The 27,952-nt window shown below is 43.4% G+C and overlaps 1 protein-coding gene and 1 long non-coding RNA gene across 12 annotated transcripts in view; one reads left to right on the forward strand and one right to left on the reverse strand.

The window, feature by feature from the left end:
• The first annotated feature begins 1,254 nt into the window (after positions 1–1,254).
• On the forward strand, positions 1,255–4,677 carry LOC102154412. The gene is made up of 5 exons (XR_005355090.1): positions 1,255–1,384; positions 1,915–2,086; positions 2,701–2,884; positions 3,201–3,296; positions 3,566–4,677. It is a non-coding gene; the product is annotated as an uncharacterized LOC102154412 (long non-coding RNA).
• Positions 4,678–5,889: 1,212 nt separating this feature from the next.
• Positions 5,890–27,952, reverse strand: part of RCAN3 (RCAN family member 3) — a 49,894-nt gene continuing 27,831 nt past the window's right edge. For 3 of the 11 annotated variants that reach the window (XM_038531583.1, XM_038531587.1, XM_038531582.1), the window contains exons 4-6: positions 27,315–27,486; positions 26,073–26,225; positions 20,689–24,831 (exon numbers count right to left, since the gene is read on the reverse strand). In XM_038531583.1, coding sequence (XP_038387511.1) covers positions 24,611–24,831; positions 26,073–26,225; positions 27,315–27,486 — 546 coding nt within the window. In that variant the 3' untranslated portion in view covers positions 20,689–24,610. The other 8 variants (XR_005355991.1, XR_005355988.1, XR_005355989.1 and 5 more) reach the window with 8 other exon arrangements.

Consider the following 27,952-nt stretch of genomic DNA (forward strand, 5'->3'; position numbering starts at 1 on the left):
TACTAAGTACTTTGTATGGATTATCTGACTTAATCTTTCAGAGAAACTACTTCATTTAGAGAGTACATCAAACTGAACCATAGAGGAACAAAAGTTTTTGCCCGAGGCTAAGTTAGCCACGGGCTAAGGGGCAAGGCAAGGATTCCAACGCCCAGGTTGACTAATGCCAGAGCACTGGCCCTTAAGCACTGTGCTTTCTTTCCCAGCTCCACTCAATCCCATCTCCTCCAAGAAGCCTTCCAGATCCTCCTCCCAGACTGGAGGACTTCCTTGGTCCCTCTAAAGGAGCCCTGTGAGTATGTGACACATCCGTCTCCTGTCCCACCAGGGTACCCAGACCGCAGAATAGTAGCTGTCCCTGCGCCTTTCCTCTGGAGCAGCTTGTTCGGGGAGCCACCTGCAGCTGCTCCAACGCGTCCACTCAATTTGCTGATCGAACCTGAACCCTGGGTTCCTCCCCCTGGTGTGGGTTTCCAACTCCTAGAATCACAGCTCTTCCTCCCCGAGAGGCCCCGCCTGGGCCCACGCATCAACACACCCATTTCACAGATGAAGCAAACAGAGGTCCTTCCCACCTCCTGGCTGGCCAGGTCAGCTCCCCCTCCTTTCTTCCGGAGGAGTCTCAGGCTCTCCGACCCGGGCGCGACAAGGGGATGGGGTGGGGGGCGCGACAAGGGGATGACCTGCCTCCTGGATGCCCGGAATATCACTATCACCCAATGCAGGTGGGTGCTAAGGGCGCTTCTCCGCGCTCCGCTGAGCTTGTCTGGCGCCCAGGGCAGCCTTACGCGGCCCCCTCCGCGGCCCCCTCGGCAGCACCCACGGGAGACGCGCAACTTCATCCACCGGCTCTGATCGCCGCCGTCACGCGCACACCCCGGGCCCTTCCTGCAACCCGAGCCCCCGCCGCCAGCCCCGGGCTCTCGTCCGCCGAGCGCGGCCGGCAGGTGGACCGCGAGCCCCCGCGCCGGAGCCGGGCCGCCCGCGCCACAAGCCCCGGGAGCCCCTTACCTGCCGCGCCAGCCGCCCGCCCCGCGCCGCCGCCAGCTCGCCCTCCCTCCGCCCTCCCGCCGGCGCCACGGCGGCCGCCCCGCCCCGCCCCGCCCGCGGGGGACCCCGCCCCCGGCCCCCCCGCCCGCCCCGCGCAGGTGATCCCGGGGACACGCGGCGCTCGCCCCTCCGGGCCGGCGGGGGCGCTCCGGGGGCGGGGCGCTGGGGTGCGGCGCCTCCCCGTGGTGCCCTCGCGCCGCGCCGGGGCCGGGCTCCTTCTCGCGGCTCCGGGGCCCGCACCTCCGGGGCGCTCGGTCCAACAGCGCCCCCACCCCCACCCCGGGGCAGGGCAGAAGGGGAGAAGGGAGCTTAGCGACACCCAGGCCAGATGTAGGTGGGTGTCCTTAAAGTGGGATCGCGTTAACCCGATTGGGAGGTGTGGGGGTCATCAGGTCACCTGATGGCCGCAGAGGTCAGAACTCTGCGGGGCGCAATCAGGGCCCCTCTCCTTAATGAGGCTGCGGGATTCACTGCTGTACCCCACCCCCACCCCCACCCCGGCACCCGGAGGTCCTCAGCCAGCAGGGACAGAAAGAGGGAGGGGACTAAGGAGAATCCCAAGCCCTCTCCTTTTATAAGCAGGGAAATCGAGGCCTGGGAAGCAGAGGGGAGTTGCCCCAAGTCACACAGAAGGTCAGCGACACACCCGTGAGAATGTTTCTTCATTCTGTTTTCAGATTATTTCCAGAAAGTGTTGGGTTATGGGGCGCCGTGTTGCCCTGGGCTCCTGGTCCAGGCCTTGACAACGTGTGTCCCCCCACCCGCCCAAGGTTGGCTGGGAACTGAGCGCTCCGTGTTTTCGTGTTTTCTTCTTTCCTTTCTTTCTTTCTTTTATGTTTTTTAAAAGATTTTATTTATTCATAGAGATGCAGAGAGAGAGAGGGGCAGAGACAGAGGGAGAAGCAGGCTCCATGCAGGGAGCCCGACGTGGGACTCGATCCCGGGACTCCAGGATCACACCCCGGGCTGCAGGCGGCGCTAAACCCCTAAGCCACCGGGGCTGCCCGCGCACCGTGTTTTCATAGCAGAGTCCGCGGTGGGTTTTGATAACGGAGACTAAGGAGTGCAGTTCTGGGGGGTCTGCTTCATCACCAAAGACATGAGACACAATCCTTGGCTTCCAAGAGCTCCCCTGTGTGTGTGTCTGTGTGTGGCGGGGGGGGGGGGGGGGGGGGGGGGGGGGTGCTGTCCACACACCAGGGGCCGCGGAGAGCAGAGGGGAGCCCAGGGAGAGCCTGCTCAGATGCTCCGGAGGGAGCCGCTTCCAGATGCTACCAGAAGCTCTTGCCCGGGTGTGCTTGGGGTCAAGCGCTCAGGAGTCAGTGGTCTCAGGTTCCAGACCTGACTCCCCTGCAAGACGGGATCAGTTTTTAACACCTCTCTGAGACTCCGTTTCCTTTGGTTGGATGAAGAGAATACACTTATCTCTGTATAGTTGTGATGAGGATTAGAAAATACAGTATTTACAAAATGCTAGATAAATGGGAGAATTATGATGCTGAGTGGTAGAGGCTGGGGAGGGGGACGTGCTGACACAAAAGGGAACTTGGCATCTCTGGGTAGGTCTGTGCCCCCACGTGGGATTTGATGGTCTGCAGCCTTCTGCCATCCGCAGCTCGACCCCACCATCTGCTTTCTCTGTTAACCCAGGCCAAGCAGCCATAGCACACCTGCCACGTCAGAATGCCTTTGCACACACCTGCAGTGAGGGGTCAGGAACGAGCCCCTCCCTTCACCAGCCTCCCCGGCAAAGAGCTGACTGGAGTCAGACACCTGAGCCAAGCCCAGTGAGGCAGAAGTGTGAAGGGACTCTGGGTAACCTTCCCCTTTCTGGGTATGCATTCAATCAGTCCCACTGAGTGTTCACTACAGGCCAGGCACTCTGCTGGTGGCAGTGGGGGGGGGGTGCAGTCAGTGGGGGGCCCGCCCCACCCTGTAGACCTCACCTTCCAATGGGGGCGAGGAAACAGCTGATACTCTAGCACAGAGGATGGCAACACAAGAGAAAGACCATCTGTGAAAAGTCCTTTCAGGTGAGCTGAGCCTGAAGGATGTGAAGGCAGAAAAACACAGGCCCAAGATGGAGTCACTTATGCTAAGCCAAGTCACCAAACAGCCTTAAACCTAACCTAATTGCAGTTTCCCTCCAGATATGTGGTCTTCACCGGTCAATCAGGAATTTCCCGGTCAGCACCAGTGAGGAAATCTGTCATGGGGGTCCTCTCTGTCCCCCAAAGGAAGATGAGGTAATGTGCCTGATAAAACCCCCTGTTCTTCCCTGCCCCCACCAAGAAAATGGCCTTGCCTGAAACAATACTTTTTTTCTTTTGCTAATAATTTCCTTTCCCAACCCTCTTTCCTTTGGAAACCTTCTGTTTCCATGACTCCTCAGAGTTCCCCCTCTCCTTGCTGGAGGGGATGCAGCGTGACTCATGAATCACTTACGCCAATTAGATCTTCACATTTACTCCATTGAATTTTAATTTTTTTTTTTTTTTTTTTTTTTTTTAACAAGGACGAGCAAGGAGGTGCAGGGAGCAACTGGAGCTGGAGAGCATTCCTGGAGGACAGAGAGCCCATAAGGCCAATGTGGTTGACCTGAGCAGGGGCTGAAGGCACAGTGGACAGGATGATGAGGTCAGAGGCAGGCAGAGATCAGATCTCGTGAGGTCTCATGGGTCACTGTGAGGAGTTTGGACTTCATCTCAAGGACCATGGAAAGCCAGGGAAGGATTTGAAGACAGTCAATGACCTGATCTGACCTTTGTTTTTAACAGACCTCTCTGGCTGGCTGAGAAGAATAGGTCAAGGATGCCCAGGAGGCAGGGCGGTGGGGAATGGTGGAGTGGCAGTGGAAGTGGGGAGAAGTGGTCAGATTTGGGATATATTCTGGAAGACGGGCAGACAGGAATTGCTGATGCGGAGGAAGATTCAAAGAAGGCCGTGGGGTGACTGCTGATGAGTCAGCTCATGTCCTGAGCAGTGGAGGCTTCCACGACCAGAATCACTGACCGTCCTTTTGGCTGAGCTGGACACATCCTGGAGACCTTCTAGTCTCCCTGCGATTTTACACCCATAGAGCCTCAGCCCAGGGGAGTGAGGAAACACGCCCATGTCCTGGGTAAAAGCAGAGGTCCCCCAGCTCCCGGTCCAGAACCTGCCTGACCACGGGCTTCATTTATTTCTCGGGCAAACCAGTGAACCTGAATAAAGGAAATCTCATTTGAAATGGAGTCGGAAGGCCAGAAGGGGAAGCTCTCACCCTCTACCACTCCTCATCAGTTGCAGAAGCAATAGAAAGAGACAATACCTTGCATTCCACACAGAAAGAAGCCTGGACATTATTTTCTCTGCATGAGGAAGGAAGATTTTCTCCTGGTCTGGCAACAGCCCAGCCAATGAGAGACTGTCACAACTCGGCCAGTGAAAAGCCACTACACTTACAACTCCCAGTTTCCTCCAAAGGAATTTTTATTAAAAACAGTCCTCAACTCCCTGCCCTTTCCTCTTTGTTCTTTCGTCTTTGTTCACTGGACTTGCCTATGGTTTTGCCATAGCTTGCATGTCCTGAGTTGCAATCCTCTGCTATTCCTGAATAAACCTGTTTTGCTGGTAAAATAACTGACAGCTTTGTTTACAGGAACACCGAAATAGGCATCTAGGTAACAGGTAACAGGTAGCAGGCAATAGCGAACACGATTATCAAGTGATATCCCACATGTAAAAACTAGGAATGACCATAATTCCAAGTGATGGGGGAATGGCCAAACCAAGTGTGCTTCATAACAAAGGCACGAGGCGTACAAATACTCAGGCTTTTGCAATTTATGGAGATGTGTGGATGTGATAGTGTGATTTATAATAAGAAATACGTGCATTTTGGTTTTTATCTGTGGTTCCTGGCTCACAGCTCCCCAAACCCATATACTCTCCTGATTAGGGCAATAGTGGCATCTTTTGTTCTAATAGTTGGCCTTTGTCCTCAGGTTTTGAAATAGCTTCAGAGTAACGGGTGAAATGGGTTTCTCCTATTATTCCTAACAAGCCCCTTTCAACCACACCTGAGTGTATGTTAATGAAATGATTTTTGGAAAGTCTCTGGTTCACACAAAGAGGAAAGCTGATTGCCAGAACCAGCCGAGTGATTGGAGAGTTGGAACTTTATTGCCCTTACCCATCCAGGGAGGGAAGAGGGGCTGGAGGCTGAATCAATCACCAATGGCCAATGACTTAATCAACCATGTCTGTATAATAAAGTCTCCGTTAAAATCCAAAAGAATTGAGTTTGGAGAACTTCTGGGATGGTAAACAAAGATACATCCCCTGCCAGGAAGGTGTCACACTCCAAACTCCATGGGGACAGAATTTTCTGTGCTCAGGACCCTTCTACACCTCATCCGTATATTTCTTCACCTGGCTGTTCATTTATCTTTTAATATCATTTGTAATAAGCAGGTAACCCAGTGAGTAAACTGTTTGAATTCTGTGAGCAGCTTTAGAAAATTAATTGAAACTGAGGAGGGACCTTGGGAACCTGTGATTCATACCAGTTGGTTAGAAACTGAGGTAACAATCTGGACTTATGATTGGCAACTGAAGGTGGGGAGAGGGAGATAGTTTTGGGGGACAGAGTCCTTAACCTGTGGGTTAACTGATGCTAACTCCTGGTAGATAGAGTCAGAATTGAGTTAAATTATAGGACACCTACTGAATGTTGTAGAATTGCTTGGTGTGGGACCCCTACTCACCCCCACAGACACTTTTGGTAACCAGAAATGTCAGAAGTAAAACAGTTTATTGAGAGTAGAAGAGACAGGAGTGTGTTTATCCATGAGAAAATCCATAAATAGAGAATGAGAATAGCACATGCCAACTCTGACAACTCTGTAAAAGGTATGTCCATATACTGATTAAGATTTGAAGGGAGGGACAGCTGGCTGGTTTAGTTGGTGGTGTGTGTGACTCTTGATCTCAAGGTTGTGAGTTTGTGTCCCATGTGGCATGTAGAGATTACTTAAAAAAAAAAAAAGACTTTAAGGGAATTCGGTGGGATAGAAATCTGGTGATCTTCTATGTTCTTTTTCCTGTAGATCATAATATTTAAACAAAAATTTTATAAGTCAATGAAAATTGCTTATTGAATTACCTAACAAACCACCCCTGTTTCAGATGTACCCTAGGGATTCTTAGGTGCTTGGAGATTTAAAAATAACAAAAAGCTGCTCTTTCCACATGGAAAATACTCAAATGCACTGAGTCATCCTTTCTTTGTCAGCAGAAGGTATTGCTACAAACCAGCCTCCTGAGCACCTGAGATTTTACCTCCTAGCCAGGACTGTGCAACTCTCACTTCTCCCTTCAAAGCCTTAATCTGCAGTTTATGGCTTTTGAGATGGTTGCTGGGGAAACCAGACAAATGTCATGTAGGATTAGAATGCAATTTCAGAGGGGGGAGACAAAGCACAGAGAATTGTGAATCCAGAGAAATCCGAACCCACACTAATTAATCCAGTAAAAAAAAAAAAAAAAAGGAAGCAAACATACCTAGGGCAATTGATTTCAAAATCAATCCCTTGTCTCTCAATCAAGAGGTGGAGTCCAAAAGACTTAGAAGTCATCGTTCCTTTTTTTTTTTTTTTTTTTTTAGAAGTCATCGTTCTTAATTATCTACAGGGCACACAGTGTGATTTTTCATGTGGCTATTCCCATGATAAATGTGGGCTGTGCAGCGCCCAAATATGCCATTGTGCAACTGAGCAAAGGAAACCTCGCATAAAATGGAGAGGGGAGGCCAGAAGGGGTAGCTCTTGTCTCCTACCACAGTCCTCAGTTGTAGAATCAACAGGAAGAAAGCTGTAGTTTACTTCCCCAGCATGAGGAAAGAAGATTTTCTCCTGGCCTAGCAACAGCCCCACCAATGAGAGATTGTCACAACTCAGCCAATGAAAAGACACTACACTTTGAACTCCTAGTTTCCTCCAATGGGCTTGTTGTTTGTAACAGCCCCTCCCCCCCATGCTATAAAACATGGTTCTCTCTTCTCCTGACTTGCTTCTGGGTTGGATTTTTTTGGGGTGTGGTCAGTTGCAATTGGTTTGCTATTCCTGACTACAACTATTTTGCTGGTAAAATAACTTACAGTATTTTTTTTAAGATTTAATTTATTTATTCATGAGAGACACACAGAAAGAGGCAGAGACATAGGCAGAGGGAGAAGCAGGCTCCCTACAGGGAGCAGATGTGGGACTCCATCTCAGGACCCTGGGATCATGACCTGAGCCAAAGGCAGATGCTCAACCACTGAGCCAGCCAGGCGTCCTGACAGTATTATTTTTAAGGTTAACAAGGTCCAGTAGAGGCAGGCATCCCTTCCTGTGAGCTGCTGTCCTGTTTCCGGGTTAATTCCCATCTCACCTCTGGGAGCATTGGGTGATGGAGAGGGAGGAAAGAAGAGAGTGATGGGCATGAACTAGGCGTCTGTAACACACCCCACCCCATAAGCCACCTGATTTCTCTGGGCCTCTTTTTCATCCGTAAAATGGCAGGTTGCACTGTTTGATCTTGGAGGCCTCTTCTAGCGCCGTGGTCAGTTTGATGATCTTGACCGTCTCTAGACAGCCAGCTCCGTGATTACCAGGTGGCTTCCTCATTTTGATGCTACATTTTAGGGAAGCCCCATGATTCAGAGCATTAGCCCAAATCATTTGCAGGTAATAACAAGGGAAAACTTCTGTTCCCAGAATGAAAATGAGAGGCTGTAAATTAAGCCTTTGGCCATCATCAGAAGCTGCTATCCCTCACCTTGGCAAGGAACCTGTGCTTTTATCTCGAGGGTTCTAGGAGCTCTTCCTGGTGGCAGCTAGCTCATCTGCCCTCCTGGGTCCACTCTCACACCACAGTCACTCTGGGAAACCCAGAACAAGAGTAAACAGGGTGGAAAGAACGCAGAGAGAAGACGCAGGTCAGCTACTGTTTACTTGCTGTGACCTCAGGCAGATCTTCTAACCTCTCTGGGCTTTTATTTATTCTTCTGTGATTCATTAATTCATTCAACCAATATTTTACCGAGGGCCTGCGATGTGCCAGCAGCGAAGGAAAGAGACAGTAAGTCATCCCTGCCCTGATGAAGTTGACATTCTTATGTGGAGAAGACAAAAACAAGCCAACGGGTATGGCAGGCTGGAGGGTGGCGAGTGCTCTGGAGGGGAACCAAGGGGCGTGGGAAGAGCACTATCTGCCCACTGGCCACCCACGGGGCATGATGAGGACCGAATGAGTTAATGCCCCCTCAGTTACTTCCTCAAACAGTCATGGGCTATGCACATTGAAGGAGTAGCTCTAATATCGCAAATGGACATTTTATGAACTGAGAGCATTTCCAGAGATTCCCAAGGCCAGAGAATGTGGTGAGCCAGGGGTCCAGATCCCAAGTCTAGGGTTGAATCATGGCCTGGGACTGGAAGGGAACGCGAACATCCTCTTGCCCAGGGGGTCTCAGTCCTGGCTGCCCCCTTAGAATCATCTGGGTGCTTTGAAGCACTTCTGCTGATGTCAAGGCCGCCCCACTGAACCAGTTCTCGGGACAGGGCCAGATGTTCACCTTCTTCCCCCAGCTGCCCAGGGGCTGCCAGGGTGTGACCCGGGTTGAGAGCCTCCTACTGTAGACCAGGGGCCTGAGGCCACAGAGGGAGCACCACTTGCCCACAAACTGTGATCCAGACCTCTAGAACTCCTTCCCCTTCCAGGCACGGTGTCCCTGCTGCCACTCAGTACCTCATTCCCCTCAGCTGGGAGCGCCCTCGGGGCGGCATGGCATCCGGCCCCTCCCCCACACCTTCCTGGGAACGGAGTGTCTGTCTCTCTTACCTGTGGGCTACAAAACAGTGTGACCCTTGACCAGGCTGTTGATCAGTCCACATTCAACCTTCGTTATGGGCTGAATTGTGTCCCCCACCAACCCCAAATTCGTATGTTGAAGTCCTAACCCCCAGGACCTCATGTGACTCTATTTGGAGACAGGGTCTTTCAAGAGGTAATTCCAGTAAAATGAGGTCACATGGGTGGGTCCTGATCTAACCCGATGGGTGTCCTCATAAGAAGGGAAGATTAGGACACTGAGAGGAGACCCTATGCAGATGGCCATCCATCCTGAACCACGAGGCTCTCAGGAGAAACCAACCCTGATTTTGGACTTCTAAACTCCAGAATGGCGAAGAAATCAATTTCTGTTGCTTAAGCCACCCAATGTGGTACTTCATTTTGGCAGCTCTAGCAGACCAGTACAGCCTTGTCATTGTCACATCACAGGACATCTAGTCCTGTCTGGCACTGGAAGGAGAAGACAACTTGATTTGATTCCCTATAGTCAGTGAACCTTATACACACTTCACGTTTCAAGGCTAAGCTCAAATATCAGTTCCCAGGGTACTCTTGCTGCTAAATTGGACTTCCCTTTCCCTTCCTTTTATTATAGATAAGCAGATGTCATTTTTCCTCTCCTGAAGGATTGTGAGCTGCTCACGACCTACTCATCTTTGTGTCCTTCATAGCACCAAGTATAAATCCCTGAACTTAATAGATGTCTAGGAAAGAGCCATGAATGAATTGATGAAACACAGCCTTTGACCATGGTTTCTTGGGCCACCAGAAAAGGTTAAATAATAAAAATTGAAAAAAAAAATTGAAATTATGGGTCACATTTAGGGGTTATTTAGTTGTCTAGACAATTCTATAATGTAGGTACTAGTATTTATTGCATATTACTAGTATTTATTGCATTTTACAGATGAAGAAACAGACTTGGGACAGGACTTATAGTTTGCCCAAGGTCACCCAGATAGTCTGGTCCCGAGAGTTTCAGGCTCATCCACTATGGGTTAGTACTATGGTAGAGTTTGAACCAGAAAGAGGCTTTCAAGTCTGAAGATCAAGATGGCACTAGACTTTAGGGGATGCGTGCCCTTCATCTTGTCCACTTCACTAACACTTATCTGACCATTTGTTTGACTCTTTCCCAAACCACCACAGACATCACTGTCTGGCTCTGCCATCCTTTCCAACATTATTCCAACATCCATTATCCAACATGGATTCCTCCCTTCCCACATCTATCACCATAGCCCTGGGGACAACTTCTGTTCCTCAAACCTGCCCTGCACTCCCTCATGGCTGGGTCAGAGGTGGGCCATTCCTCCCAGAGAAATACACCCTTGTGCTCTCCTGACCCTTCCATCCATGAATGGCCTTCCTTCAAGATCCCACATCCTTCCATGAAAGCCCATCTAACCCCCGCCCCCAGTCAAAGTCATGTTCCCTTTCTTGGGGTGCCCTAGTACTGGGTTTGCACCTGAACCATAGCCTGTGCTTCTGTCTTGTACTACAGCTGGCTATTTGCAGATCCATCTCTCCTGCTCTGTTGCAGGCTCTGGCAGGGCAGAGGAGTTTATATTTCCCAGAGCACTTAATGTTAAGTAGATTTAAAAATATGTTTGATTTGCCAAATGAACTCATTTGCCTTATTGTGCCCTCTGCCTTGTATGGACTTGGCCTTTCTTTGCACTGTGGACAGGGCAGGGAGAAGCAGCCAGAAGGATTTAGGATTAGAACTCACCATCCCTCTGCTCCCCTTATCTCTATGTCTCTTTGAGTGTCTACTTCATTCTCCCTTAATGCACAAAGGCCTTCTCCTCAGAGTAGAGAACATGGTAGCCAACAGCTCAGGTGGAAGAAGAGCTTCTTTCTAGAATTCCATTTTAGGAGAACATTCTGATTGGCCAGGTTGGGTCACATGCCCACCTCGTGGTCAAGTAGGAAGTTTCTCATCTCAGAAAAGAGAAATGGGAGAGAAGCAGACAAAAACACACCTACTTCAATATATTGATGAACCTTTAAAAGCTCGAAAGGTAAGAGCATTTTACTAATTGGTGAATTGGTCAGATTTTAGGAAACTAGTGAATAAGCATTTTTTAAAAATCTGGTCTTCATTTTTCACCATCCAACTTTGATTTAAGGTGAGATATGAGGAGTGAATCTTAACTCCCAAATATACCTAAATCACTGGTGGCATAGACGGTTCTGACACAGATCTTCCATATTCCCACGGAACTTCTTTATGATCTTCATGCTGAGTGACAGACAACGCCAGCGTCAGTCTTCCTGGTCACATTCAGAGGCACGTGCTATACAATCAGAATCCATAAAGAACATTATTTTTATCGCTCCCATAAATTTTTGATAAGGAAAGCCACTTTCTATTATGGTTTCCTGACAAATTGCATTTATTTAAACACTTAAAGATCCAGAGAAGGAAATAATACCACAACATATTCTTCTTTAGATTTTCTGACTTTAGAGAATTTTAGTCTCCTACTTTATCCTTCCATTCCTTTTTCTCAGGGTAAATTTTTATTCATAAGATTGCAAAAACATCACCGGTATCAAATTCCAGAACTTTTTCATCAGTCCTAAAAAAAACCCCCTGTACCCATAAGTAGTCACTCCCAACTCTCCCCACCCCCCAGCCTTGGAAAATCACTAATCTGCTTTCTGTCTTATGGACTTGGTGATTCCAGACATTTCTTATAAATGGAATCACACAACATGTGGCCTTTTGTGTCTGGCTTCTTAGCGGGTTTTCAAGGTTCATCCATGTCATAGAATGAATTCTTTATTCCTGTTTGTGTCTGAAAAATATGCCATTGTATGGACATACATTTGGTTTATTCATTCACTGGTGGATGTGGGATGTTCCCACCTTCTGATGATTATCTATAATGCTGCTATGAACATAATGTAAATTTTTGTGTGGGTACATGTTTTCAATTCTCTTGGATATACATACTAAGGAGCAGAATCGTCAGGTCATGTGGTAACTCTATGTTTAACTTTTTGAGGAACTGCCCAGTTTTCCAAAGCAGCTGCACCATTCTGTGTTCACACCAGTAGTTCACCAATGCTCATTATCTTTTAATTTTAGCCATTTTAGTGGGTATGAAATGTATGTCATTGTGGTTGTAGTTTACCCTTCCTTGGTGACTAATGATGGGGAGCATCTTTTCATGCACTTCTAGGCTATTGGTATATCTTTTTTGGAGAAATGTCTATTCAGCTCTTTGTTGGGTTGAATAATGTCCCCCCAAAATTCATGTCCACTTAGAACCTGTGTATGCGGCCTATGTGAAATAGGCTCTTTGCAGATGTAATTAAGTTAATGAGAAGTCATACTAGATTAGGATGGACCCTGAATCCAATCCGACTGTGTCTTTGTAAGAAAAGGGAAATTTAGGGACGCTTGGGTGGCTCAGTGGTTGAGCATCTGCCTTTGGCTCAAGGCATAATCCCAGGACTCTGGGATCGAGTCCCACATCAGGCTCCCTGCATGAAGCCTGCTTCTCCCTCTGCCTATGTCTCTGTCTCTCTCGCTCTCTGTCTGTCTCTCATGAATAAATAAATAAAGTCTTAAAAAAAAAAAAAGAAAAGGGAAATTTAGACACACACACAGAATGCTACACAGAGAGATTGTAGTGATGTTGTACAAGCCAAGGAATGCCAGCAACCACTAGAAGCTTGGAGAGGGGTATGACACAGATTCTGTTCTGATTCCCCAGTAGGAACCAACGCTGCTGACACCTTGATTTCAGACTTCTGGCCTCTAGAAGTGTGAAAGAATACATTTCTATTGTTTTAAGCCACCTAGTTTGTGGTAATTTGTTATATCCACCCTAGGAAACGATCACCAGTTCCTTTACTCATTTTTAAATTGGATTATTTGCCTTTTTATTCACAACTCCAACTAGTTTCAGAGCCTAACATATGTGACTTAATTCCTTCCTTACAATGATGTTTTTATTTATTTTTATTTATTTTTATTTTTTTAATTTTTATTTATTTATGATAGTCACAGAGAGAGAGAGAGAGAGAGAGAGAGAGAGGCAGAGACACAGGCAGAGGGAGAAGCAGGCTCCATGCACCGGGAGCCCGACGTGGGATTCGATCCCGGGTCTCCAGGATCGCGCCCTGGGCCAAAGACAGGCGCTAAACCCCTGCGCCACCCAGGGATCCCTACAATGATGTTTTTAAACAAGATTCTGATTTATATCATTAACTTCAAAAGCAAATTTTTGTATTTTGGTTTTAAAAGGACTACATAGGTGTATTTTTATGTTTATCCCCTCCCCCCACTTGTTCTCCTATTCTTGGAATGACTACTTATTTTTCCTTGGAATGACTTTAAACACATATTCTTATATTTGTTAGGAAAAGTCACACAACTTTTAAGGAAATACAAGGGAGAAGAGAGAGGATGCATGTGGCCGAGTGTCTTTGATTAAATGCTTTACTCTGTTCTTGGCGCTCATTTGTCCATTCATGCAACAGGCATCTATTGTGTGTCTTCTGAATAGATGACAAAAGCATCACTCTGCCCTTGAGCATGTATTCTGTGGGGGAAACCTGACCTATAAATAGATTTAAAAAAAAAAAAAAGAAAAAAATAGGTATTTTACCATCACTTACAGAATTGGTTATTTCTTATAAATAATAGTGAAAGGGAATATAAGGGAAGGGAGAAGAAATGTGTGGGAAATATCAGAAAGGGAGACAGGACATAAAGACTCCTAACTCAAAAAAAAAAAAAAAAAAAAAGGGATCCCTGGATGGCGCAGCAGTTTGGTACCTGCCTTTGGCCCAGGGCGCGATCCTGGAGACCCGGGATCAAGTCCCACGTTGGGCTCCCGGTGAGTGGAGCCTGCTTCTCCCTCTGCCTGTGTCTCTGCCTCTCTCTGTGTGACTATCGTAAAAAAAAAAAAAAAAAAAAAAAAAGACTCCTAACTCTGGGAAACGAACTAGGGGTGGTGGAAGGGGAGGAGGGCGGGGGATGGAGGTGAATGGGTGACGGGCACTGAGGGGGGCACTTTTTTTTTTAATAAATTAATTTTTTATTGGTGTTCAATTTACCAACATACAGAATAACACCCAGTGCTCATCCCATCAAGTGCGCCCCTCAGTGCCCGTCACCCATTCACCTCCATCCCCCGCCCTCCTCCCCTTCCACCACCCCTAGTTCGTTTCCCAGAGTTAGGAGTCTTTATGTTCTGTCTCCCTTTCTGATATTTCTGAGGGGGGCACTTGACGGGATGAGCACTGGGTGTTATTCTGTATGTTGGTAAATTGAACACCAATAAAAAATAAATTTATTTAAAAAAAAGAATTGGTTATTTCTATTATTTGTGACCTCCACCCCCCACCCAAATTCCTGTTGGAATCCTAATGACCAACATGATGGTGTCAGGAGGTGGGGCCTTTGGGTTGATTAGGTCATGAGAGTAAGGACCTTGAGAGTGGGATTATTGTCCCTATAAAAGAGACCCCATGGAGCTCCCTACCGCCTTCCACCATGTGAGGAGATAACAAAAAGATGGCCATCTGTGAACTAGCAAGCTAGTCCTCACCAGATACGGGTTGTGCTGGGACACTGACCTTGGGAATTCTAGCCTCCAGAAGCCTGAGAAATCAATGCCTGTTGTTGATGAGCACCTAGTCTATAGTATTTTGTTGTAATTGCCTAAACAGAATAAAACACTTTCCCCTTCCCAGGTTCCTTTACTAAAACTAACGCATCAGATTCGGCACTAAGCTTTAAAGTCTGTAGATCAGGGCACCTGGGTGGCTCAGTTGGTTGAGCATCTGCCTTCATCTTGGGTCATGATCCCAATGTCCTGGGATGAGCCCCACATCGAGATCCCTGCTCAGTGGAGAGCCTGCTTCTTCCTCTCCGTCTGCAGCTCTCCTTGCTCATTCTCTCTCAAATAAATAAATGAAATCTTTTTAAAAAGGCTGTAGGCCATGAGGCTGTTATCTGAATAGGCTTCAAAAAAATAACACTTTGTTTTTAAGAGCAGTTTTAGGTTTACAAAAAAATGAGCAGAAAATGTAGTTTTCTACATTCTGCTCACCCCTTCTCACTTCCCCTATTATTAATGCGTATAAAAAAAAATCTTATTACCTACATGTACAGTCTAAAAAACAGATATAAACCAAAAGAAGATAAAGATTATCCATAATTCTCTTATTCAGATGAACTATTAAAAATATTTCAACGTATGGCACCTGGGTGGCTCAGTCGATTAAATGTCCAACTCTTGGTTTTGGCTCAGGTTGTGATCTTAGGGTCGTGAGATCAAGCCCAGTGTGGAGGTCCATGCTCAGCAGAGTCAGCTTGAGATTCTCTCTCCCACTCCCTCTGCCCCTCCCCTCCATGTGCATGCATGCTCTCTCTAAAAATAAACAAATCTCAAAATAAAGTATTTCAATGTATAGCCCTCCAATCTTTCCTCTGTGTACAAATATGGCTTTTTTTTTAAATTAAATGAAATCCTATGATACATATTTTATCATCTAAAGCTAGTTTTATTGTACTTTTCGTGTTTTTCTCTTTATTATTGGAATCCCAATCTCTTAAAAATAATTTTTTAAAGGCTTGCCATCCTATAGAAGGGCCTGAGCTGTAAGCAAAACAGAATTAAGTTACCCATAACCAGGACCAAGGTACAAATGTCTTTTTTTCTTGGATAAGAATGCCCTCCAAACACTGACACCCCATTGTTCCTTTCAGCATTAGTATTCCCATCAGTGGGTATTTCCTAGGTGGCTGACTCTCTGGAGCAACCATGGAAAATGCAGGGATTTATGGAATCTAACCAGGATGAAAGACAATCTCACCAATCTAAGTCTTGCTTTAGGGAAAGCAAGATACTTAATCATTACATATTTTCTGATTTTATTTGGCTATAAAACAAAAAATGTAGTCAAGAAGTAAAAACAGAAACCAATCTTACTAAAAGAATTTTCACTGAAGGCTGACTCTTTAAAGATGGGGTTTTCCTGTCATCAGTTTAGGACAGGACCTCACAGGTTAACTGTTAAGAAAAAAAATGACCCATGTCAATTATTTCTCAATAAAGCTGGGGAAAAAAAAACCATTACAAAAAAGAAAGAGTAAATGACACAAGAAGTAAGGAAGCACTTGGCAAGCATGGCTGGTCAGTGTCAAGATGCTCAAACTTGGCTAGACCCCCTGAGTCCTGGCCTTTCTCCATAACAGAGCAACTGAGTCCCATGAGCTGTAGAAATGCCATAGAAGCAGAGAATATTATTTGAACCATGCAGGCTGCGGCAGGAATGGTTCCCTCTGCTCTGTGATGAATTCAGTTCACCCTGTAGAGGGGGACAGAGAGAAGGATAAGATGCTCACCCCACACAATCCTCCAACCTGCCCATCCTGGAAGCAGGCCCCAAATACAATTCTGTGACCTTCAATATCCTTGGGTGACAAGGTCATTTCCACCTAATCCTCTGGGTGCCTGATATGTAAACCCCGGAACAAAAAGCAGCCAAGTCTTTGACATTGGGAGAAGGTGGAACTGGTTAAATCAATGCCCAAGGGCTGCTTCTCATTTGCAAAGGAGAAGAAATCTCTGATCCAGACTTTCCAACAGTTGCCCGAAAAAAATTTTTTTTAAAGATTTTATTTATTTATTCATGAGAGACACGGGGGGGGGGGGGGGCAGAGACACAGGCAGAGGGAGAAGCAGGCTCCATGCAAGAAGCCTGATGTGGGACTGGATCCCCAGTCTCCAGGATCACAACCTGGCTGCAGGTGGCGCTAAACCGCTGCGCCACTGGGGCTGCCCCCAGTTGCCCTAAATTTCTAATAAATGACCGAAGTTATCAAGGAAATAAGTAATAGAAGGTGAGTAAGTGCGCCCCTAAAAGACCTTTAATTCACAGGATTCACTCAGGCAACTTCCAAGAAATCATTTTTGGTCTGATTACCTTCTTTGGGGCCAAGAGGCCTGGTAAAATCTTCTAGGACAAAAGATTGTATAATTTTCCATTAAAGATCTCAATTATTCAAAACACACTGAAGATAGCACCAGGCCAAGAATTAACTTGATTACTTCCTTGAAGCAAAAGGAAATGGAGTCAAACCACATGCAATGCTCATTCATTTGCAGAAGAGTGAATGATGGGTACATTTTCCCCCCTCCCCATGAGAGTACACTTAATAAAGAATGTACATAACTTAGTTGGAGAAAGCAGTTATATACACACATCTAGAAAGAGAACAGTATTTTTCTGAAATGTTTATCCAAAAAGGCATAAATATCTCCAATAAAATCTGGATTTCCCCTAAATAAAGCACAGTGAAATATTTTCTTCTAGAGAAAAATAACATATAATTTTAAACTAACCTTAATGCTACATCAAGGAAGGAAAGAGAATGGGGTATTAATAATTTTTTAAATGACTATATAAAGGTTATAAAAAATCTAACAGTAAATCAGACTTCTTGGTTCACAGCACATCATCATCCCTGATCCATATAAGATGCCTCTTATGTATGTATATATGTGTTTAACGTATTATCTTTAAGAAAAAGTATTATCTTTTTATTTGTATACATTCTTGCACAATGCACTACTGTCTACGTATTTTATGTAATGTGAGTGTTACGCACATCTCACTGATTACTTCTGTCACTCGGGTCTATTTTTAAGACCCATCCATGTAGCTGAGTCTATGGCTACTCTGTCGTACAGTTCTCCACAGTGTCAATTTCCCAGGAGAGAACCCCAGCTTGCTTCTGTAAATAATGGTGCAGTGAACATTCTCATCATGTCTTCTACTGGACCTGAATGTACCTTTGGGATATTCTTGGGATCTCTCTATATTCCAGGAGCAGAGCTGCTGAGTCAGAGATTTTGTTCTTACTGATAGGATTAAGTACTGCCAGATAATTCCTCAGAATAACTAAACCAGTCTACACTCCCACCTGTGTTACATCAGGCTTCCTATATGTCCATCCTCTGGCTATACTGGGCATTATTCACTTTTTAACATTTTTGAGAATCCAATAGGTATAAAGTGGCATCTTGTTGCATTAATTACACTTATCAGATTACTGGGTTTGAATGTCTCTTGCAGGCTCGCTTTACTTTTTTGTTGATTGCTGTTCATATCCTTAAGCCCATTTTTTTAAATTGGGCTGCTTTTCCTTTGGATTTGCCAAACTACCTTGTTTATTATGGTTATTTACCTCATATTAGGATTGCAAATATCTTCTGCCTGTTGTCTGTCAACATTGTCCATGGCATTCTTCATTGACTGTATCATTAATTTTGATGTAATCAATTACCTTATAGCTTATGCTTTTAAAGTTTTATAAAGTCTTTCCCTTCCTCTAGGTCAAAAGGTATTCTCCTACAACTCATTCTATTAACTCTATACATTCCAGTCTTTAATCCATCCAGGAGTCAGTCCATCTCTCTATTTAGTGTTTGACGGGAAACCAAGTTTTATTGACCTACGTATACTAAGCCCATTTTCCCAACACCATAGGTTAGACAGTGTAGCCTTTCTCTATTTATTTATGATGGCTTTTTATTGTATATTAATTTTCTCTTATAGACCTGGGTTGGTCTCTATTCTTTTTAAAAATTTTTGACTTTTCTTACATTGAACTCATGTGAGTTTGTAGGTTGTCTTAGTATTTGGTAGGACAAGTCTTCCATGTTTTTTCTTTTTAAGGTTTTCTTAACTACTTGTTTGTTTATTCTTTCCTACAAGTTTGGAGGATAAGTTTAACGAGTGTAAGTGTAAAAAATATAGCTGAGATTTTGACAAAGATTCCATTGCATTTATAATTTTGGGAAAATTTGACCTTCCTAAAATATGAAGTTATCCCATTTAAAAGCATGTACTTAAATTATCCAAGTCCTTATTACAGTTTGAAAGTTTGTTTATGCTGATGTTTTGTTGCAATTATGAGTGTTGGCTTATATAAGCAATAGCTTATATTTTGGTCATTGATGGTATAAGAAGACGCTACTGCTTTTTCTAAGTTAGTCTTGTATTTGGCAACTTTGCTAAGCTTTTATAGATTCTAATAGTTTTGTCAACTTGGTTTTCCCATTCAAAAATCAGGGAGGCTCCTTCTGATGCCCAATCTCAAAGAGTTGAGAAATTAATAAAGAGTTTTTAATTCACAAAGCTATCCTTTAATCAGGCCTCAAGATTTTAGTAGAATGTTTCTTTAAATGTTCCTTGAGCAGCAGTGCAATGAGATGCTTCTGGGCAAAAGGGCTCCATATCTTATTAGATTTGATAAACACGGTATATCCTTTTGGAGACAGAGAATGCACAAATTAAAAAGGTCCCAGAAACACAGCAATACAGAAACTGTTCAACTTTTCCAAACATTTCGACCACAAGTTTTTCCCAAATAACATTACCATCTAGATACCTAATCTACAAATTACTTATATTTTTAACTTCTATGTCTCAGAAGACTAGGAAAAGTTTGGCAAGATTTGAGATGTTGCCCATGAGTATAAGAATTTTAATCCTTTCTCATTCTAGATTAGAACGATATTGTGATGTGTTCAAAGAAAGCAGAGAGAATTTCTGCTCGCTCCTATCTAATTTAACATGTGTCTTGATTATTGGACTCTGACACATACACTGTTGAATTTAACTTTTAAGTCAGTCTATTTTAATGAGGCAAATTACTTAAACTTTTATTCTTGTATTTTCTATTCTGCATTTAAAAAACCACTTTATCCTCAGGTTATTTGCAGTGGTTCTACAGCTTGCTGTTTCAGCATAGGAGTCCTCAGCTCAAGTGCAATCTCATGCCAAGACTGTTCTGCACGAGGAATCCAATGGACTTGAAGCTGGGTGCAAGGCCCCGGGGACCTGGGAGTCCAGTTCCCCCTGGAGGCAGTGCCAAGGAACACAGCTTGGAAAAGCCTCTATTAAAGGAGCAAAGTCCCTGGTTACTCTCCTTTAGTTTTTTGAAACAAACAAAACACTGACAATTCTAAAAACCTTTGAATCCTACTACTTTTCTCCTGAAAAATGGAAGATTTTCATTTAACCAAGTAGTGGAGCACGGTCACCTGGGATGGAGGCAGGAAACCATTATGTTTCCAGCTCCCGGTTAGCTACCATCCAGGTGTATGAATCTGGTGATGCCTCTTGGGTTGTTTACTTGTGAAGGCTTGTGTGGGGCTGTGGAAGCCACTGGATAGTCTGGTGTTTGGAACTGTTCTGCTGAGTTTTCACAGGGCTAGGGGTTGGGGGATACCCTTGGGTCTCAACTTCTCCCTCACCCCCTTCAAAGGAGCAGTTGTTTACCTTTTTGTTGGTAATTAGTTTTACATTAAACTTTATGTAAGGTTTCATTTGAAAGAAGAATAGAGTTCTTTGGCTTAAAAATAAGTATATATTTAAAAAATCACTGCACTAGATAACCTTACAGTCATTTTTAGCTTCGACATTTGGATGTGGAGATTTTTTTTAAAACCAAGACAGAAAATAAGCCTTTACCTGGAATGAATCATTTTTAACAGAGGATAAGCCAGGGTAAAAACTTTTCTCGATAAAGAACTCAAACCATCGTGGTTATTTTCCAGAGCTGGCAGTGAGTCACCACTTTTAGCTCTGGCGCAGCTCAGTATTAATGTTCAACTGCTATCTAGTTAAAGGAAAAAACTATTTCACTATTCTTTTGTGTGCTACTGCCTAAATATAAACGACATTTATTGAAAATACTACAAAAAACTCAATTCAGTGGGCGAATTTTTAAAAAAAATCCTAACTTTATTTTTATTAGCTTTAAAAACAATCTTGTTACAAGTAATCACAAGGATTCCAAAAAAATTACATTCTGCTTTTGTCACTTTGAGAGGACAATGGACATTTAAATGTCCTAAAAATACAGGATAGCCAAAGTTGACAATAACAAACTACTATAAACTATGGATTGTCACATCAAGCACACGAAAATACAGAATACATATATATAAATTACTGACCAGGTTTTCGAAGCACAATGAATATTCCCTACAATTTACAGTACCAGAAAAGTAATGTCCCCCAGAATGTAACACAAGATCACCAACATGTTCAGATAAAATAATAAATTCACCTCCTGGGTTCAATGAAGACAGAAGTCAAAGCTGGAGGACATGCATGATACAGCAGAAATGTAGATCGCTCCTCTCTGGGGCCCCCATCTCGGGGGCTGAAAAGCAGCGGGAAGAAGATGGCACAGTGACAGGATTAGCCACCTTTATCTCTCCTCAGTCTCCAGTCTGGTTTAGGAAGACTGGGGACTAAATAGAAAACAATATAGAAAAACATGTATTATCTGCATAGATATAGACCTTCCAGATGACAAGAATGAATATTCAGTCAATGCTATGCAGGAACTCCCAAGAGTCTGTAGGACATGATTTTGCTTCAAAAGGAAACAGTTTACAAGAGAGACCACACATGCCTAAGTTCAAAGAAGGTCCTTATGCTTTTGTTTACATGGAAGGAGACACTGACTCCACTCAATGTTAGTACCTCTTAACCTTGGCTGGAAACTTCTATTTTGAACATAACCATTTTTATAATGTTTTTGGTCAGTAAAACATCGCAGTTGTTACAATTTTCTGTTGCTTTGTTGCCTGTGTATTTGGTATTAATAACAACACTCTTCAAATTATTAACATTTCCTCCTGATTCCTGGATAGAGACAACAATGGCATTCCAGTGAAGATGACCTGGCTGACTCACACCCCAAGGGGACGTTATAAAACAAATGTGTTTATCAAATTCTGGAACACAGTCCATAAACCTTATTCTTTAAATTTATTTAACCTTCTAAAAAGTGAGTTTCTGTAACAATGGACTTCCCACCCTAGCTAGGAGGCAACTAATTCCCTCATCTTTTGTTCCTTTTTATTGTCACGTTTATAAGTCACATGTTTCCTTTTGTACAGAAGGATATACATGCAGGTGTGTAAAAGAGAAGCAGAGTGAGAGAAAGGTTGACCAAGTTCACCTGCGTAACAGGTATGAAAGTATACAACTCCCAAGAAAAGAGAGATACCAGCAGACAAGGAACTTTGATGCACCAAAGAATTTCGTACATTTTCCACTGTTTAATTATGTCTGAGATCTTCCCTTTTAAAAATAAAACTGTGGTCCGTAAAAGAGTCTATATAAAAACATGAAGTATCGGTGAGTCTTTAATTTTTAACAGAGCTCCATTTTATGAGCGCCGAGTGCCAGTGTCATTGCACTGCAAACTATGTCCAAATCCTATGAGATCTCAAGTTGCGTCATTAGAATCACATTTCAAATATGACTATATATAATTTAAAATCTAGGAAAGCCCACATAAAATGTCAGCACAATTGCTGGCTACCAAAATAACATTATTTAAGTAGATTCCAATCCCAACAGTACAATGATAATAAAAACACCAAAACATGGAACATTGGTTTCATTCATGAAGTTACTAAGTCACTGCCTTCACTGGATGTTCCTTATTCACTGTATCCTTTCAGGGGAGATAGAATTCTTTTCCTTTTTTTTTTTTTTCTATTTTCTTATGACAGGGATTCACTGCTTCTGAGAGGCCAATGCAAGAAGAAAGGAGCAAAAGCCCTCCTGGGGGATTTGGGAAGCCAACCCAGTCCCTGTGGTCTTCAAAATAAGATGTTCATCTCTGTTTTCTCATCTGTGTTACATGAGGAGTGGATTGTGTCATTTCTAGAGACACCTTGGGCACTATGGCTGAGATTCTGAGGAAATCTAATCTCCACTTTCTATCACAACATTAAGAGATGGAGTCCCTGTGAGTGGGAAACAAAATGACTGTATTCTCAAAGAAGGATGGTGCTGTTCCTGCTCTGTCTCCTGGCAGCTCTGATTTGGACACACCATGTTCTATTTAAGCCTTTATGTTGAACTTAAAACTTCCTGTGCTCTCAAATCTGTGGATAGGTTTAGTGTATAAAGTATGAAGAAGCAAAACAAAGAAAATGAGTTTGCTCTCCCCCTGATGCTCAGGTCCCCAAGACAAGGGAATTGATTTTACTGATTCCATCTCTTAGCACCTTCAACTAGTTGATGCTCATACTAGTGCACTTTTTAAATGGGTTAATTTCCAGTTTCATCAGGTAGGTATTTCAAAAGAACCTAGAATGTAGAAGCCAATGCACTGCCACACTGCAGGTTTTGTTGACTATCCTTATTAAGTGTTAGGATTTTCTTATCCTTCAAAAATGCTTTTTCCGGGGGATCCCTGGGTGGCTCAGCGGTTAAGCATCTGCCTTCAGCCCAGGGCCTGATCCTGGAGACCGGGGATCGAGTCCCACGTCAGGCTCCCTGCATGGAGCCTGCTTCTCCCTCTGCCTGTGTCTCTGCCTCTCTCTCTCTCTCTCTCTGTCTCTCATGAATAAATAAATAAAAATATATTTTAAAAAAATGCTTTTTCCGTAACACAAAGCATCATTTTCTTTCCTCACAATGCTCTAAATAATTTGATTCCTGAGATGAAATTATGATTTCTAAAGAGAACATGGCTACTATACTATTAGAGTTAAATCTAAGCAATAACTCAGTTTCCAAAAAGACAAATGTAACTAAACTTATTAAAAGGAACTTTGAAAAAGTACATGAGACTCATCTCTTACAAGATGGTTACGTGAGCTGGATATGAAAAAGTCAAAAAAGGACAGAGACCATAATATTTGAGATACTGGTTGATTTCACCACATTTAAAAGTTAATTTTTTCTTTTAGAGTTCACCTTACGGAAATATTATACTAGAAAGAATGAAAATATTAATGTTCTCCATTCAGAAAACTTTAATATATGTATATATTAAATAATAAATATTTTGTATTTAGTACATAATTATTTAACATATATATTTTGGTTTAAGCTTTTCTTCAATTCAATACTCTAAAAAAAATAAGGACAGAGAAAAAGAAATTTTGAGGTAATCTGCACTGCTTGACTTTAGAAACAGGTTATGTAAGTTTGGGATAGACTATTCTTTAATTGGAAGGAAGACCACGAAAGCCAAGCCAAATAATAAAACATCATGGATTTTGATCACTTAGAAAATTATAGCTAATAGATATTACCTAAAAGGAAATTTTAAAATCCCCCACTGTTGAAAATACATATATTTCCTGACATACAGGGTCCATTCTGCAAATGACAAGTTGGTATAACCAGATAAAACATTGGCTAAATGGTGAATTTAGAATGCAAAGTAAATTTATTAACTGGGTGCCAAATGACGATCTGAATTTAAGAAACTGCTTATGGGGGAATGCCTGGTTGGCTCAGTGGTTGGGCATCTGCCTTTGGCTCAGGTTGTGATCCCAGGATCTTGAGATCGAGTCCCATGTCAGGCTCCCCACAGGGAGCCTGCTTCTCCCTCTGCCTATGTCTCTGCTTCTCTCTCTCTCTCTCATGAATAAATAAATAAAATCTTAAAAAAAATAATAAACTGCTTATGGAATCACACATCTCAACTGAATTTATATTGAGGCTGAACAGTGGTGGACATACACAAATAGGAGAGCTTAACATTTCAGGTATTTGAGGGCAAGGAAAAATAGAAAAAAAATAGAAAACTTTTTTTTTTTTTTTTTGGCAATATGGTTTAAGTCCTCAGAAATAAATCCTACCATAGTAAGAACCTCTAAACATGCTACCAAAAATGTGCGGACACTATGGCGTGAATTTCAGCATTCTTCTCTCTGTGTAGTGGCAGCCACAGCAGTTTACCAACCCAAACTCCTGTATGCAGCCCCTTCACGCACATACCAGGGAGCTCCAGATGTGAGATCAGAGAACAGAGATCAGCAGAGCCACCTGACCAGAGCAAAGTCTTCTTAGTTACAGGACTTTTCTGTAAAGGGACAGCAGAATCTGCACAGACCACACAAAGTTAAAAAGATGCCCGTTTCTGTGTTAGGAGCTTCAACTACCCACTCTGAAACACAAGTAAAAAACAATTCTGTTTTAGGGGAAAATGCCAAGTGTCAGCCAGGATACTATATTGCACCAAAAACAAAGTCTCACTAACTGAATGATCTTGATTTCCTCCCGTCCTTCCTTGATTCACAGAAAAAGAATATGTGTGCCTTTTCTTTCAAAGCAAACTGGAAAGTATCTATACAATTAAAAAATGGTCTTCAGACAATCTTGTCATTACCTTTTCTAATTTACAGTCTCTGAATGACACACGCACAATATGTATAACATTAAAAAACTCAACCAGTGACCGAGGACAGTTGGATATGCTGTGGGCTAGCATGTGGTCACAGATGGCAGACTTTGGTCACCACCTGAGGTCGTGATTAGCCAAACTCACTGGTGGTATGTCCCGCTTCCAAAGTAGCAGTTTCCTGGGAGGGATGACGCATTCGGGACAGTGGGCTGTGCGTCACCTTCCTCTCTCAAGTAAGGGTAACAGGGAAGAGAGTAACATTACACCAATGTAACCCACTGGATTCCAGGAGTCAAAGTGAATTTGGCATTTCCTCTCCAAGGCTAAAGAAAGAACTACTTGAGAAAAATGACTCTCTATGAATTATTCTGTATTTCAGATCTCTTTTTGTGCAAAAAATTTCATGTGTATTGAATAACAACCTTTGATCAGTAGATAGATTAGTAGGAAGCTATTACACCATTACAAAATACCCACATTCGATTATTAGAATTTTAAGACTATTTTCAAATTCATAAAAATGATACTGCACTCGGTGACTACAGCTTTAGTTTTTGGGTAGCCCATGCTATATGGAATTGGGGAAATTAACACTGCTGGAGGGAGCCAGGAATCAAACAAATTTCCTAATTTGCTACTGCTTAAAAATGGTCAAGAGATGGGACATGTTGGTGGCTAATCCTTTCATTTAAAGTGCTGTTCAGGATATCTGTTAAAATTTTGAACAGGTAAAATCAGCTGCTACTCTCTGCTGTGATCCAGTGCTGGGGCAGTGGCAACACCTTGCCTCACCTATTCACAACCCCCAGCCTCACCTATACACACGTTGAGCAGCAAAGCACCGGAGGAGCACAGGCCTCTGGTGCTGAGCCCAGGAGGGCAGCTGCCTCACACCCCCCCCAGAGGCTTCACAGCGCCCCATCAAAGTTCTGGGGCTCACTCAGTGCTGCGGCTGGAGGTTCGGGGCGCCTTGTCTGGGTAATTTTCTGTTTGGGGTTTTTTGTTTCTTCTTCCTCTTCAGTTTCACTTTCACAGACATGAACCACCACACTTGGCGTTGACTCTGTTCCTGCATGGAGCTCGTATTTCTCTCCTGGGGAGGTAAGCAGCAGAAAGAGGAGTTTGTCTCTTGAAACTTCTTGTTCTATTCATATTTTAATTGATTACTGGTTTTTAAATCCTATGTCAGAGCATTTGATCTTGTTTTGGCATTAGAGATCTGATACTTTAAGGTTCTTATATAATCTTGTCCTTTGAAGAAATTAGCTAGTGAGGAGTAATGAGGTCTCGGGAGTTAAAATGGAAATGTTAATTACTATTCTATGGACAGTATAAGTAAACTTGCTTAATTTCGGGATGGTTTCAGTTTTCCCTTGGGAGACATTTATAAGGCTCCAGGCAGCAATCTCTTTATTATAGGACCTCACACATCCATGACATTGCTCTAATATTTAAAAGCAAGAAACCACTTCCCCCTCAAAATGCCTCTTGTAGACTCCCTTTATAAGATAGTCCCTTCCCAACATAACATTATTATAGGGGCAACTAGTCTGAAACAGCAATGGCACCGATTTCCTATATTATTTTAAAGGGATGAAAGAAATCAAAGATAAAAAAGAAGTAAAAAATAACTATAAGAGAAGAATTTGGAAGGAATAATATAGTATTGCCACCAATTCCTTGATATAAGTATTCAAAGTAGAAGTCTGTCTGGTACTTTATTGGGATGGGGGAGAAGGTAACTAACATTCGCTAATAGCTGTTATGTATTAGTAGAGCCTGTAGCAGTTAAAATTGTGGTTACATTTATTGAGTATCATGTATATATCACTTAATCCTTATTAAGCACACTGAAAGGTAGCTACTATGATTGCTATCTTAGATGAGAAAATGAGCTCAGAAACTGAAGCTAAGTAAATTGCTCAAAATCACTAAGTTAGCAGGGTGCCTGGCTGGCTAAGTCTGCGGAGCCTGCGATTCTTGGTCTCAGGGTTGTGGGTTTGAGCCCCACACCGGGCACAGAGATGACTTAAAAAAAATAAATTCTTAAAAAAAAAAAATCACAAAGTTAGCAAACCATAGAGTCTGAACCCAGGTTTGTGTGGCTGTATCTTCCACTCTGATCATGGTCTTTAGTTGAAAAGTTTCTTGGGGGTGGGAATAGGAAATATGAGCTTGTTACCTGGTCCCAGTTTGGAGACTGCACAGAGTAAGTCGTAGTTTATAACTGGCATCGCGTCTTCCCCCTGCTTCCACCCCACCGGGGGCGATGCAGGTGGGGAGATGAGGAATTGTTTGACTGGCTGGGGCGGCAGTAAATACGACTTGTCCCGTGTTTCACTGGACATCTGTACCTGTGGGCAAGGAGGTGCTCAAAACCAGTTCATTTTCCTCTTTAGGCTAACTGTTACACCTCTTTGGAGAAAATGAAAGATTTCTCCTCAGCAGCCTGCGTCTCCCAGGGGCTGGGTCTGGGTCTGTGTGGTTTACCACCAAGTGTGTAGTACACAGCACAGTGCCTGCATGTACCAGGTGCTCAGTAAACGGCAGCTGAATGAAAACGTAAATTGATAAATAGATGAATGAACAATGAATGGTAATAAACCTGAATTTCAATTTTATCTATTTTTCTGAATTCCAATTTTAGAAGAGATTAGGTTAGATCATCTCCATCTCAAGCAGCTTCACCAAGAAAGATTCTGACAACATTCATTTACATTTTCATTTGGATCATGAGACAACTTTTTTTTTTTTTCAGTTTGAAAGCTAAGACCAAAATACTTTGTTGAAGATAAAAACACCACTCCTAATAACTGAGTA

This window comes from Canis lupus, chromosome 2, assembly GCF_011100685.1.
Source record: "Canis lupus familiaris isolate Mischka breed German Shepherd chromosome 2, alternate assembly UU_Cfam_GSD_1.0, whole genome shotgun sequence".
NCBI classification, from domain to species: domain Eukaryota; kingdom Metazoa; phylum Chordata; class Mammalia; order Carnivora; family Canidae; genus Canis; species Canis lupus.